This window comes from Rhipicephalus sanguineus, chromosome 5 (assembly GCF_013339695.2).
Source record: "Rhipicephalus sanguineus isolate Rsan-2018 chromosome 5, BIME_Rsan_1.4, whole genome shotgun sequence".
NCBI lineage: Eukaryota > Metazoa > Arthropoda > Arachnida > Ixodida > Ixodidae > Rhipicephalus > Rhipicephalus sanguineus.
This window is the reverse complement of record NC_051180.1, coordinates 112,630,757-112,646,101: the sequence shown is the minus strand read 5'-3', so window position 1 is coordinate 112,646,101 and position 15,345 is coordinate 112,630,757. Positions and strand designations below refer to the sequence as shown.

Here is a 15,345-nt window from a genome sequence, read left to right as displayed (position 1 = left end):
CCAAGTTCTTCGTGGAGAACATCGTCTTGCGACACGGCGCCCCAGAGGTTCTCATCACCGACAGAGGTACGGCGTTCACGGCTGACCTAACTCAGGCGATCTTGGAATACAGCCACACAAGCCACCGCCGCACCACCGCGTACCACCCACAGACCAACGGCCTCACCGAGCGTCTAAACAAGACTATCGCCGACATGCTGGCCATGTACGTCGACGTCGAACACAAGACGTGGGCCGCCATCCTTCCGTACGTGACCTTCGCGTACAACACGGCCGTACAGGAAACGACGCAGATGACGCCATACAAGTTGGTCTACGGACGGAGCCCGGCAACGACGCTCGACGCCATGCTACCAAACGTGACCGACGAGGAAAACATCGACGTGACCACCTACCTACAGCGCGCCGAAGAAGCACGACAGCTCGCCCGCCTACGGATCAAGAACCAGCAGACGACTGACAGTCGCCGCTACAACCTTCGACGACGCCACATGGAATACCAGCCCGGTGACCGTGTATGGGTATGGACGCCAATACGCCGACGAGGACTTAGTGAGAAGCTTCTTCGACGATACTTCGGACCGTACAGGGTACTTCGACGCCTCGGCGCACTCGACTATGAGGTTGTCCCTGACGGCATTACGAACTCTCAGCGGCGCCGTGCGCGACCTGAAATCGTCCATGTCGTGCGCCTTAAGCCGTTTTTTGCGCGTTAGCGAGCCTGGGGACTCTATCTTTTCCTTTGTTATTGTAATTTAGTTGTGTATGCACTTGTTTTTTCCTCTTCTATGTTCTTTCACAAGCATCGGGACGATGCTTTTGCAGAGGGGGGCAATGCCACGCCCACTTCTTGTCTTGTTTTGATGTATTCGGGTTTGACCGGCAGGGACGGTTATCAACGCTCGACGCTGTCCGCGAAGTAGTGTTCTAGAAGCGTCGCGATTGTTGTAGATCGGTTTGTTAAGATTGCGCGCCGCACGCGAATGTTCCAGCTTTGTCTAGAGATAACGCCGCCGCCAGCGATATTGCTGGAAAGTTCGATAGCGCCTGTATAAAAGCCGACGGGCTTGATCGCTTGTCAGTTGATCGACGGACGACGCCCTGTTCGCCGCTATCATTGTACAGCGTGTATTGCTGTAGTGCTAGTTCTTATTTTCCGGCCACAAGTTCGGCCAAATAAACAGTTTCACCCTGCAAAGGCCGGCTGCTGTCTTCGTCGACGTCACAACCACGTGACAATATCGTAACTTATCGATAAGCAACCTTGATTTCAATGGCCCTGTGTAATGTGTAAAGACTAGAGTTTTGCAAGCGCTCATATTTCATTGACGTTTAGGCATTTGGTGTATACTGTATCATGTGTCGCAGTGACAATAAAAGCTAAAATTGTACCATAATTGGGCTCCTACGAAAAGCTAATGCAGTCATTCCGTGAAAATATTAAGTGAGTGTAATAAGCGAGGTCCATTCACTGTATAACTGTTTTAATCTAGCGCTTATATAGAACGACCAAAGATATTCCCGTAGAAAGAGTCTTGCTGAATGAAACAAAACTCCAATTCTTATGGCGCCAGAACAGGAGGTTCACTTTCCAGGTCTAGAAGTACTTAGAATCAATTCAAACAGTCGTGGTTATGCCGCCTACCATGCGGTCAAGTCTAATTTCGCTTTGACCGGCCGGTTCGAATTCGGTTTCCTTTCTAGTTTTGTGCAACACAAGGTATTGTCAGCATTATTATCATTCTTTATATTTCAGAGAAATTTCGCTGATCACGAAAGGAAGCTCACGTTTTCTCTTTTGGGCGCAATAAATGGGAGCACGAGTATTCAGCTGGACTCAGCGATTACACTTCTACAACAGGCTGTTCGCAGGAAGGCCTTGAAGGTGTTCTACGAAAAGGTAACTCGTCGTCAGCCGCAAGGGGCTTCACAGCTTGTTCATTGTTTAAACGGACACTAAAGAGAAAAACGATGTTTATCATAGTAGTAAAGAACTCGTTCACAATTCCAAGATTACCATGCTTGCCACGAGAAGACGCTCGGTAAGCGAGAAAACGCGCAAAAAGGAAATGCGGGTGGCGACGCCGCCTTGAGATTTCCGCACCAAACGCCGTGACGTCATAGATTTTAACGGCGTCTACTAGGTCCTACGTGAACCCTAATCAGTAAAATTGAAGTACATTGTCCTCTGAGGGGACCGTGGACTTGACATACCAAGTTGCGGAAAATTTCGTTGAGCCAGTGTCACAAAAAATGAAAAAAAAAATACGCCTTGAAATCTGTGACGTCACGCGCGGGAATTTCAGGACGAAATTTAAAAATGAAACATTGACCTTAATTTTCTGCTCTATTAAATAAACCTAAGGCGGTGAAAAGTTCTTGGAGTGCAATTTATCAATCTAAACCGATTCACTGTTTCATTTTCGTGTCCCTTTAACTAACAATAACGTTCTGTGCGCAGCATATTTACGTATATGACTCAAAGAATTTGTTCAGGAAGAGTTCCCACTCCAGAAAACATTGACAGAGCTGGCACACATTAATGCCCGTCCGTGTTTATAGAGTGCACGCAGCGTGAAGCCGCAGGGTGGTGCGCCTATTTTCAGCGAGGCATTCCGTAATGAGCACGAACACTGCGCGCGTGACTTATGTTTTGTCATTAGGAACGCCATATCATTTCTTGTTGCGTTAAGCGTGTTGCCGCTCCACCCAACCGTTTTATCTATTTTATACTTGGCACAGACTCGAGGTTAAAATTACCTACCCGTCGCGTCTAGTCATTTTACACAGCGTTTGAGAAAACACATTCGTCAGTTCGCGTGCATTTTGTTTACCAAGGACGTGTGCAGAATTTTTAAGCATTCTTAAGGAAGCTTTAATAGTGGATATTAGTGCAAACATTTTTATTAGCTCCGCAATATTTATCTCTTCTTCTTTTTTTTACTTACAGGAATTCTACATAGTGGAACAACTCTCTTCACTCTAAACCAAAACGGCTTCTTCTAAACGAAGTTTCGAGAATACTCACAAATTAAAATTTTCTAGAACATCGCAAGGTTCAGAAGTTGACCTCTTATATTTTACAGCGAAAGCTGTTATGAGATCATTTCACCGGCCGTTTTTGGTGCCGTAGTTGTCCGCCGCCGCCGCCGCCGCCGGTGTCCGTAACCAGTATCGCTCGAAATAAGAAAAAAAACTAAATAAGAAAAAAATTCCAGGATGGAACGAGGTTCGAACCTGGGCCCTCTGCGTGGGAGCCCAGTATTCAACCTCTGAGCCATGCCGGTGCTTGTAACTGCTTTGCAAAAAGGTCCTATACAGGCTTCATGTCGGGAAGGAACCACATTAGCATATGCAATATAGCGCGGTAAAAGAGTAGAATAAGCACCAAGCGTCGCACAACGCGAATTCTGTAACCAGGCGTCACACAATGCGAATTGCACAACGAGGAGGAATTGCAAACGAGGAGTGTTTAATGCTTCCAACCCATTACAAAGAGCTCTGCCATAATTCTTCATCGTCATCACGCACATCATCAACAAAGTGCGCATAATGCCTTACATGCGTTTAGCAGGTACCACGGCTGTCTGTAAAATGACGAAAAATGGCACGATGCCTACTGCCCTACTTCTCAAAAATTACAATGATTTATAGCGTAGTGGGTTCCTCGCAAGTGCACTTCTGTTGGTTGCCAAGGAAGCCCATAAGGCCCCCATGATCCATTTCCTCAGGGTCTCAATAAAGTCAATTCTCTCTCTCTCTCGCTCTACGTTTCTCCGGTTAAAGTGTGTTATAAAGCGTGGTGGGACAGTTAAATAACGACCGGGCGTCACACAATATGCATTACGTAACTAGTGGGTCGTTTAACGCTTCCAACCCATTACAAAGGGCGCAACCATAATTATTCATCGTCATCAACCGCCGCATCAACAAACTACACATAATCGCTTACATATGGTACCTCGCTTCTCCGCAGAACAACGAATAATGTCGTGCTGGGTGCTTCCCAACTTCCCAAAAATTACGCTTTGTGGCGTAGTGGGTACGTTGCTAATGTACCTGTATTAGTAGCCACAGGAGAGTTTATAACGGGCTCTAGAAATGCCGCTCTTCCAGCTTTCGCTGTGACTGTGCTGCGCTTTCCGCGCAGGCCTGGCGTTTTTTTTGTTCCGCACTTGTCCTGCCCTTTGCCATCATTACATACTTCCTATGCAAAGTACATCATTGTAGTAATGCTGTTTTATTTCTAGCGTTAGTTGTTGCAGGTGGAATATCCTACGATGATAAGCACTTCTGTATCTGCATCTTGAAAAAGTCTTCGGTTCAAATAACCTATCAAACTGTCAGCCGTGAACACCTGAGTTATTTCATTTTTGTCTTGTATACAGTATAATGGTATGCCATCCCTCAAGGTGATACGTGATAAGACATGCATGAATTCTTATCCCACAAATATATGTCATGATAATTTTCCAGAGTCATCGTCAGTTACCACAGTATACAAAGGCTTAGAGTTATTCAATCATACAAATTGTGAAACTCCCCGCAGACTCCGTGTATCAAAATGGAGCTCGCCGCTGGCCGAAATCGTAGGGGTCTGGTGGTTGTAACGTTATCTGTTGACCAAAAAAAAAAATTCCGCAGATTCCGCACCTTGTGGGAATCCGTTTCATGCGAAGCAGTCAGCGAGTAGTTGTCTATGTTGCATTTCTTGGCTTTAAATCAAGCGTTACGAGGTGGATGGACATGTTTTTAAATGCGAAGCGTTTCTTAGTTAACCTTTGGCACTTTGAGCGTTTCTATCTACGTATCTATCTGTCTAGCCGCCTACATCTCGGTGCTCTCATGATCGCCTCCTTAACGTGGTGAAGGCCAACATTGGCATGGGAGGGTAAGAGCATTTGACGAATATGACTGTCGGGTCATGACATGAATAACGTGACAATCCTGTCGCATACGTCGTCAAACACTCTCCGCCAGACATGTGTGGCACATACCCGTTTACCACGGGCTGCGGTGTACGGGTATGCGCCACAAGTGATTGACAATTTATATCTACCCAGCAACGGCGAGAATAGACATTGGTAATTTAAAGGCGAGAGAGTTAAGAAAAACCGACATCGGCGGCGTTGACCCGACGAATGGAAAGAATAAAATTAGGCTCCCAGCAGGAATCGAACCCAGGCATTCTGCGTAGCAATCAGGTATTCTACCACTGAGCCACGCCAGGTCCATAAACTGGTTTAGAAAAACAGCCTATGCAGGCGTAATGTCGGTGCAACGTCAATTGTGTTTGTGGTGCTGGCTATCTAATTTTATAAGAAAGCAATAATCACCACATATGTACTCCTTCGATACAGGCGTCATATAAAATTAGCGTCTGTAGTTCCAGGGTTGGCTCCGCTTTTATAGCAGTCTAATAAACATTACATTCGTATTCCTATGATTGAGCAAGCTATATTGAAGCATTGCTCGACCCCGATGGAATGCACTAACGAAAGTTACGTGTGATATTCACATGATTGCACCATAAAGTGATCTAGTTTCGATAATGCTGACGTATGTACTTTAACGTGAGGGCCGACGTTACGTTGCACCATAAGTTACCCTTTAAACGCCAGTGCTGTCGACGTGCCTCTTAAGCCCACGATGTACACATAGCTACTACACTTACAAAAACACGTCGATCCACCTCGTAACGCTTGGCTCAAAGCCGCAAAGTACAGCATAGAAGTACTCGCTGACTGCTTCGCATGAAACCGATTCCCACAACGCGTGGGATCTGCCGAATTTTTTGTAAGAGTAATAGTCGTGTGCACATCGTGGGCTTTCCAGGCACGTCGACTACACTGGCGTTTAAAGGGCAACTTATGGTCTAACGTAACGTCAGCACTCATGTAGGAGCACAGACGTCAGTATTATCGAAACGAAGTGCACTTTACGGTGCGATGATGTGAATGTAATACTTAACTTTCGTTAGCGCACTCCTCCGGGGTCGGGCAACGCTGGAATATATACTGAATGACAGGGATACAAATGTAATGTTTATGAGATTGCTTTAAAAGCGGAGCCAACACTGGAGCCACCGAACTGACGTTAACCCGACATGAGGCCTGTATCATAGGAGTACATATGTAGTGTTTATTGCTTTGATATAATATTCGATAACCAGCACTGGAACCACAATTGACGTTGCACCGTCATTAAGCCTGCACAGGGTATTTTTCCAAAGCAGTTTCAAGACCTGTCGTGGCTCTGTGGTAGAATACCTGACTGCCATGCAAGTTCCAATGCTTCTTTATAACATAAGCAAGTACCAACTAGGCCAACAAACCTTGCCACCCGTCTTGTCATGTGTTTCTTTGCTCTATGTATGTGCTCTTTCGCGGCTAAAATACGTGTCATTACCACATAGTCATAATCGTCGAACACTCTTACCCTCCCATGCCAGTTGAACACCCAGAAGTAGGCGGCTAGATAGATAGATAGATAGATAGATAGATAGATAGATAGATAGATAGATAGATAGATAGATAGATAGATAGATAGATAGATAGATAGATAGATAGATAGATAGCAGGGGCGTAGCCAGAAATTTTTTTCGGGGGGGGGGGGTTCAACCATACTTTATGTATGTTCGTGCGTGCGTTTGTATGTGTGCGTGCCTATATACGCAAGCAAAACTGAAAAATTTCGGGGGGTGTTTGAACCCCCCCCAACCCCCCCCCCCCCCCCCCCCCCCCCCTTGGCTACGCCCCTGATAGATAGATAGATAGATAGATAGATAGATAGATAGATAGATAGATAGATAGATAGATAGATAGATAGATAGATAGATAGATAGATAGATAGATAGATAGATAGATAGATAGATAGATAGATAGATAGATAGATAGATAGATAGATAGATAGATAGATAGATAGATAGATAGATAGATAGATAGATAGATAGATAGATAGATAGATAGATAGATAGATAGATAGATAGATAGATAGATAGATAGATAGATAGATAGATAGATAGATAGATAGATAGATAGATAGATAGATAGATAGAAGGTTCGCTAAGGAATGCTTCGCTTTTAAGATAGACTAATAAACACTCTATTTGACGTTGCGTAGAGCTACTGTATATGCCGCCTAAAGGTAGCATATACAGTAACTCTAACGTCGCGCAGCCGTGAGTGCCGCCGCATACTGCCAAACAACATGGCAGCGCATAGAGCAGCGGCGTGTTTATGTTTTGTATTGCTGCGCTCAGATGGCGCGACAGTCTGCAAGCCTCCGCGGAATCGGCCATTGGCATTCTGGGTCTGGGAACGCAGTTTCGCCACTGATATGATTGAAGAACTCTGGCTTCAAATGTTATCATAACCGTTTTCGCGATCCTCGTCAAACGTCAAGCAGCTGTCTCGCAATCTTGGTCATGTCTTTGGTATTTGAGCACACCTTTGCGCAAACTTTTGGAAGACTAAATGAATGACAGCCACATTTACAAGGATAGCCGGTACTTCTACAATAGCTCACTTTTTACAGCGAAAGCTGTCATGAGATCATTTCACCGGCCGTTTTTGGTGCCGTAGTTGTCCGCCGCCGCCGCCGCCGCCGCCGGTGTCCGTAACCAGTATCGCTCGAAATAAGAAGAAAAACTAAATAAGAAAAAAATTCCAGGATGGAACGAGGTTCGAACCTGGGCCCTCTGCGTGGGAGCCCAGTATTCAACCTCTGAGCCATGCCGGTGCTTGAAACTGCTTTGCAAAAAGGTGCTATACAGGCTTCATGTCGGGAAGGAACCACATTAGCATATGCAATATAGCGTGGTAAAAGAGTAGAATAAGCACCAAGCGTCGCACAACGCGAATTCTGTAACCAGGCGTCACACAATACGAATTGCGCAACGAGTAGGTTGTTTAATGCTTCCAACCCATTACAAAGAGCTCTGCCATAATTCTTCATCGTCATCACGCACATCATCAACAAAGTGCGCATAATGCCTTACATGCGTTTAGCAGGTACCACGGCTGTTTTTAAAATGACGAAAAATGGCACAATGCCTACTGCCCTACTTCTCGAAAATTACAATGATTTATAGCGTAGTGGGTTCCTCGCAAGTGCACTTCTGTTGGTTGCCAAGGAAGCCCATAAGGCTCCCATGATCCATTTCCTCAGGGTCACAATGAAGTCAATTCTCTCTCTCTCTCGCTCTACGTTTCTCCGGTTAAAGTGTGTTATAAAGCGTGGTGGGACAGTTAAATAACGACCGGGCGTCACACAATATGCATTACGTAACTAGTGGGTCGTTTAACGCTTCCAACCCATTACAAAGGGCGCAACCATAATTATTCATCGTCATCAACCGCCGCATCAACAAACTACACATAATCGCTTACATATGGTACCTCGCTTCTCCGCAGAACAACGAATAATGTCGTGCTGGGTGCTTCCCAACTTCCCAAAAATTACGCTTTGTGGCGTAGTGGGTACGTTGCTAATGTACCTGTATTAGTAGCCACAGGAGAGTTTATAACGGGCTCTAGAAAAGCCGCTCTTCCAGCTTTCGCTGTGACTGTGCTGCGCTTTCCGCGCAGGCCTGGCGTTTTTGTGATTCTCCATTACATTTTCGATTGACTAGTTTCTCGGCCAACGTCGTTGTAAGTACGATAAGCTAAACTAGTTTTAATGAGCAAGCATTCCTAAGCGACTTTCCCGAGATAATCTGTCAGTTGGTAACACGTGACGCGATGCTTTCCTCCGTAGCAATACATCGACCCTGTGGAATGCATGCATGGCACACAGGTTTACAAGGGCTGATCTATTGCTACGAGTCCCATTGATACTTACCAATTCTATATGTATCGAATAATTCACAATGATAAGCTCTGATAAGGAATTACACGGGTCAAAATACTGTCCATATTGGATTGAACCGGATAAAAAAGTGCTTAAGAGACATATGGATGAATTTGTGCTCGGACCGAGTTCGGAACTTGATAAATCTTGCAACGCTTGCAACGAGTCAGATAAGGAGTGATAAGGTTCTGATGCGTCCGAGGATTTTTGGCTAGGCTCGGATCGCGTCAGATTGGATCCAACGAGTGTCCGATCATGTTCGTTCTTGTCCTATAAAGGTCAGATGCTGTTTGATGTGTCTACTGGCTCGTCAACTTGCATTGCGTAAAAAGTAGTCGCTTACGCATACTTATACAACTCCTTTTTTTTTTATGGTAATCGTTCATAGATTGCGACGAGAGCTTTCGGAACAAGTTTCCGCGAAAAATGTGAATTTGTTCTCTGTTCAAAGACGGCGCCTCCAGCTTCAGTTGTCTGCTCTGCGTAATGAAGAATTCTGATAGGAGACCCTCGCAGTTTTTTTTATACTGGGACCTCCACATAAGAATGTAGTATCTGTGATATATGTATTGAAGATCACATTTGCTGAAGATGAAATCGAAAACATTATTTCATCAAATTAATGGGTCACTGTGTAGGTCACAAAGTTCACTGCACTCAGAAACGTTTACGATGCTTCGTGACCGTACTTTCGGGAATTCAAGGTATTCCCAAAGGTCGTATCCCGTGAACTTTTGTGACTGACCGCTTAAGCACTGTTTCCTTGCACTGCGAGGGAGCACGCTAGACATCGTATATCTCAACACTCAGTGCACCGTTGGATGCGTGAGGACTTTTGCTCCGTTCCAAGAGGGACTCCACGTTTGTTGCTTTAGCCCCGAACAACGTCATCCGGCTCTTTATCGTTCCTTCACGGTATATCACACATGTCGTTTGCTTTGCGCAACGTTTCTGCCAATGCAGCACTCTATTTTTCTTTACATTAAAGCTCTTACGGAAACACGGTTCGTGTCTGTCTGTCCTTAGTTAGACACCTTGTCGCTTCAACGACAGTTTCAGCACGTGTCATGCAAGCCGTGAACAATGAACCCGGCCTTACTGTCCAAAACATCAGATTCCCTTTCTTTCTTTCTTTCTTTCTTTCTTTCTTACAATGGTTATATCACCTTCGCTCCACCTGCCATGCGCTTAAGGAGAATGTAACAGGGTATCCTTGTCCTTTATTGAACTTAATCACTTTTTGCAGAGAGTCTGAATGCCGAGGGTTTTATGTTGTGTTGTTTTTCTGAGAGGGGAATGAAGAGGTTGCTTAACGATAGCTTGCTTGTTAACATGCGTTAGTCGGGAGATGGTAAACGTTGCCTTCGGCATTCAGGTGTTACAGGGCACTTTCATCGTCTAAAGATTTTTTAAATGCGAAGCATTTCTTAGCGAACCTCTGGCACTTTGAGCGTTTCTATCTACGTATCTATCTATCTATCTATCTATCTATCTATCTATCTATCTAGCCGCCTACGTCTAGGTGCTCTCATGATGGCCTCCTTAACTTGGTGTAGACCAAAATTTGCATGGGAGGGTAAGAGGAGTTGACGAATATGACTGCGTGGTCATGACATGAATAACTTTAAAATCTTGTTGCGTACGTCGTCAAACCCTTTCCACTAGACACGTGTGGCACATACCCGTTTACCACGGGCCGCGGTGTACGGGTATGCGCCACATGTGATTGACAGTTTATATCTACCCAGGAACGGCGAGAACAGACATTGATAACTTGAATGCAAGAGCGTTAAGGAAAACCAACGTCGGCAGCGTTGACTCAACGAATGGAAAGAATGAAAATTAGGATCCCGGCAGGAATCGAACCCAAGCATTCTGCGTGGCAATCAGGTATTCTACCACTGAGCCACGCCAGGTCTATAAACTAGTTTGAAAAAACAGCCTACGCAGGCGAAATGTCGGTGCAACGTCAATTGCGGTTGTGGTGCTGGCTATCTAATTTTACGAAAAAGCAATAAACACTACATGACACTCCTACGATGTGTACTACTACGATACAGGCGTCATATGAGATTAACGTCTGTAGTTCCAGTGTTGGCTCCGCTTTTATAGCAGTCTAATAAACAATACGTTTGTATTCCTATAATTCAGCATGCTAAATTGAAGCATTGCTCGACCCCGGAGGAATACTGTAACGAAAGTTACATATGATATCCACGTCACCACACCGTAAAGTCACTTCGTCCACCAGAACGACGCAGTGTCCTCTTAGTTTCTTACGAGGTTGCGCGATGGCCTCATGCTGACCGAGGATGATGCCAGATTGACTGACAGCCGCTTTGTAGACTAGGCTACGTAGGCCACATACGCCCAGGTAGTCTACGAATACGACAAACACCATCCAGTGATGTTGACCTAAGTAGCACTATCCAGGCCTACCAGCCTCGACGGCCTATACCTCACCAACGCGACGGGTGGCTTCAGCTTCTGACATGTCGCCGGCTCTGTCGACAGACAATGTCTTGACGAAATGACAGAGGCATCCACGAATTCCAACAGCTCTACTATACGACATACTTCACTACACATGGACCCCTCGTCACCACGATCACGACCGGATCCTATAATAAGTCATGACCAGCTGCTGGTACTCACTGATCACGGTGATGATGTCCTTGTTCAAGAACAGTCAAGAACTTCTTGCATACATGCACACGGGTTCGTGAAACGTGCGTGCGTTCTCGGGACACGTATAAGCACGACATATCAGCTTACCGCTTCTGGTGTTGGCAATGCCAACATTGCCATTGGCAGCATTACCCAACCGTAAACAACTGGTTATATAACACATATGCGGCTCTTCAACATATATATGTGTGCGTATAAAATATATACAAATCTTTAGCGTCATTTTGTAACGTGTCGCTCAGTAAAAAAAGTTACGCCGCAGTCACCCACCCGCCGCATGCTTCGCATAACATCCACTCCAACGGTACGTGGGATCTGCCGAATTTTCTTTTTTCTCCGGGTGCTTTATTTGTTTCTACAACTAAGTGATGCACATTTAACTTAAAATCCTCGCAGTTATTGTACTTTATTTTGATCCGACAACTTAAAGCATTGGATGCCTTTCAATAACCTGAACAGTAGCGGAATTCTAGCAACAGAAGGGTAAGCTTGCACTTTAACAGCCTTTTTCTTTCTTTTCCTTTTTTTGCTCGCCTTCATCCACGCAGTCAGTAAATCAAGAGCCATCGGACACGCAGGTAAGAGTACAATGCCCCGGCGTTAACAAAGGCTGCGATTAAATATCTTCCCTCTTACTTTTATCGCCCTTATCGGTGCCTCATTCTATAGTGCCGTCGCTATCGGGAAACATGAGGCGTTACACAGTGTCCGCGATGCCCATGGAGAAATGCTGTGACGCCCCAGAACAGTCTGTAAGAACGCGTGCTACATTGTGTTTACTTGACGGATATGATGACGTCCACGTCTCTCATTACAGTGTTTTTTGGGGCTGGGTTACTTTTCCTTTCCACTGTAAGGGCCCAAGAGTTACTTGGTGAGTACTTCTGCGACAGCGTCTCCTGCGAAGCGTCACTAAGTGGTTTGTGTCGGTAGAATCTCCCATTGAGGCGTGTCTCACATCACGGAGAATAAACCTGGCAGTATATATCGATAGTGAGTGACGACCTCTTACGGTTGGCCCAATATTTAAACATGACGGAACAATCTGTAAGCTGGGCAGCTTTCGTAGCGTTATTTATTGGCAGGTACCAAAACATAGTTCTTAGAGTTGCGCACTAATTTGGTTAGCCACATGCTCTGTATCTAGTTCACTTTAAGTTTTACTAGGTATGCTTGATGTGTTCGCCGATAAGTTATACTTATTTGGAGAACCCCACGTGGAACAAGGTTACGATAATTTAGTTGTTTATTATAAGGTATGCGACATAAAATTCAGTTTTATGCGGTCGCTGTAGAAAAATATATCGAAGGAAATGTCAACACCTCGAGAACATTAATTTAGTGTAGATTCTGCCTAATAGAACAGGTGTTCAGGCGAGCTAAACGCATACCGTGTTCTTCCCCGGTAGGTACATAACCGGTGGTCCAATGAAGTGGCCGAATAAGCGCCGTAGCGAAATATATCTCCACCTAATTCTCCTCTCCATTTCTCCGCCTGATTATCTGCTGAGGACAGCAGCGAATTAGGTGGAGAGATCAAATGAGGATCGTTGCGGGTTTAAGAGAAAATAAGCTTGTGCGAAAAATGGTGCGACTGAGATAGTGTAATTAGGCCTTCGTTTTTAAGAGATATGATGTCGATTAGGATGATGATGATGATTAAAAAGCCGAAGACAACAATAACGACAGTTTCGGCGATTATTATTACGATGATTCCTTTTTGAGGAGGTGCTTTACGTGCGTCACTTCTTGAATGTGCACTGTCGCTAGAATGGCCTATGTGGAGCGTTGAAGCGTTGTGCGTCGTAGCTGGACGGTGAATAACACGCTCTCAGTGATATTATTGTGCTTTATGTGCACGTGTTCGGCCCGGGATACCAAACAACCTTTATGTGAGCGGCGAAACGCAGGCAAATTTAAAAGGGCAGCGTCCCAAAAGCAAAAAAAAATGAAGACATCGTTTCAAGGCCCGTACTGCTTCTCTGTTAATATTAAGAAGAGAGGATTAGGGCGAGGCACACTCATAAGACTCAAGCGGATTTCACTGTTCCATCTTGCTGCGAGTGACGTATATTTTGAATGTGCGTAAAGGACGATTGACGTAGACTGTGACGTGGAGCTTGTTAGTTCAGGCTATGGCTTGTGCTGGCATGGTGATCTCCCTTAGAATAAAGTCGCGAATATTCCCAAGTCAACTTCTTTACCTGCTCTCTCTTTCTTGCGACTTGCTCATTTGCTGTCGGAGGAGGAGAGGGAAGTAAACTTCGTTATTGTCGTTCCTTGAATTGCGCATCGTAACTCATTGGTCAGTGCGGTGCTTCGTGTGTGCTATCAGTAAGATCACCTGTACTTTACTATCGATTATAAGAGTGCCAAATAATCAGCGGGAAGTAATACTAACAATTTACCGTCCATTATATCATGTAAGATGCGACTCGAGTCTTGAGCCACGCCCACCCCGTGCACTACTATTGATTAATGAGTGCTCAACCAATCAATCAATCAATCAGTCAGTCAGCCAGCCAGTCAGTATCTATCTATCTATCTATCTATCTATCTATCTATCTATCTATCTATCTATCTATCTATCTATCTATCTATCTATCTATCTATCTATCTATCTATCTATCTATCTATCTATCTATCTATCTATCTATCTATCTATCTATCTATCTATCTATCTATCTATCTATCTATCTATCTATGAAATTGGCGAGAATGGCCTCAAACAGAAACCACAAATGCAGAAGTAAAGGCCTGTCTATAAAAATGCAATACTTTGGAATGCAATTAAAAAAGCCGTTTTCTATTTTCTTTAATCTCCCCAGAATTAAAGCCCACTGCGTGCTATAACTGGATCTCTAAAAACGTGTGGTATTGTTTTTGTGAAATCGGAATTACAAAGCCGCCAGAGTGCCCAAATTCACGTTCCCACCCACCCACTTAAGTGAGCGAGTATGTGGCTATTGTTGCCATTGTCATAATTTTTAGGTCTTAAATATGTTTTCTCGTGTTCACAAAACATCAAATTGACAGAAAAAAGACGAAGTGTTGCTTTAAAGGGCAAATTTGTACATAAGCGTGTTTGTAGTCATCGTACTATTTTTCCTGGAGGAACCAATCATGGGAAAAAGTTCGTCTAGATGCACACTCGAGTCGAGTTTTTGCATGAAACAGTTTCTTCAGCCCTAATGCGCACAATACGCGAGACAGGCGTTCAAGGAAGACTCGGTCTGCGCAGAAAGTGTCCTGGAGACGGCACCAACGATCTCCGCCTTCTTGCGCCTGGCGTAGGACGTCCGACAATGACGTTTCCCTTCACCGCCAACTCCAGAGGAGAAATTTCTGTTAAGTAAATGACTAAGGTTTGCTCCTCAACAGCATTTTGCTCAGGAACAAAATTTTTGATAGACACAGATGCATCTGTACATTTTACGACGATTTGTTCGAAGAGGCTGAAGCGGTTTCCAAGACGGAGAGAGTTTCTTCTGGCATAAAGCTTATGAACAAGGCGTTATCCAAATCTTCTTTGTTCCGAAAATTCCGCTTATAGCTCATCTTTTTCTTGTGCTTTTTCAGATAGCGCTAAACGCGCACTGCAAGAAATAACGTAACGTGTGAAATCTCGTCTCGAGTCTCGTGTTTGCAAAAACCTCGGAGGCCATACTTTACGTTTTTGTTGAATCCGGGGCGGTGGCGCTGCAAATAACTACGCTCACTGTCAATTTTTTTCTATTTACTTCACATTTTGCGTTACTTTTTGAAGCAACACGTAGAAACAGAAGCTAGTTTTAAGAAACAAAGGAA

General features: G+C 44.6%; 1 protein-coding gene across 1 annotated transcript in view; it reads left to right on the top strand.

The window, feature by feature from the left end:
* Positions 1-12,315: 12,315 nt before the first annotated feature.
* Positions 12,316-15,345, top strand: part of LOC119394144 (uncharacterized) — a 250,919-nt gene continuing 247,889 nt past the window's right edge. The window contains exon 1 of the mRNA XM_049415655.1: positions 12,316-12,412. Within this exon, the coding sequence (XP_049271612.1) occupies positions 12,328-12,412 (85 nt within the window). The 5' untranslated portion in view covers positions 12,316-12,327. The remainder of the gene's footprint in view (positions 12,413-15,345) is intronic.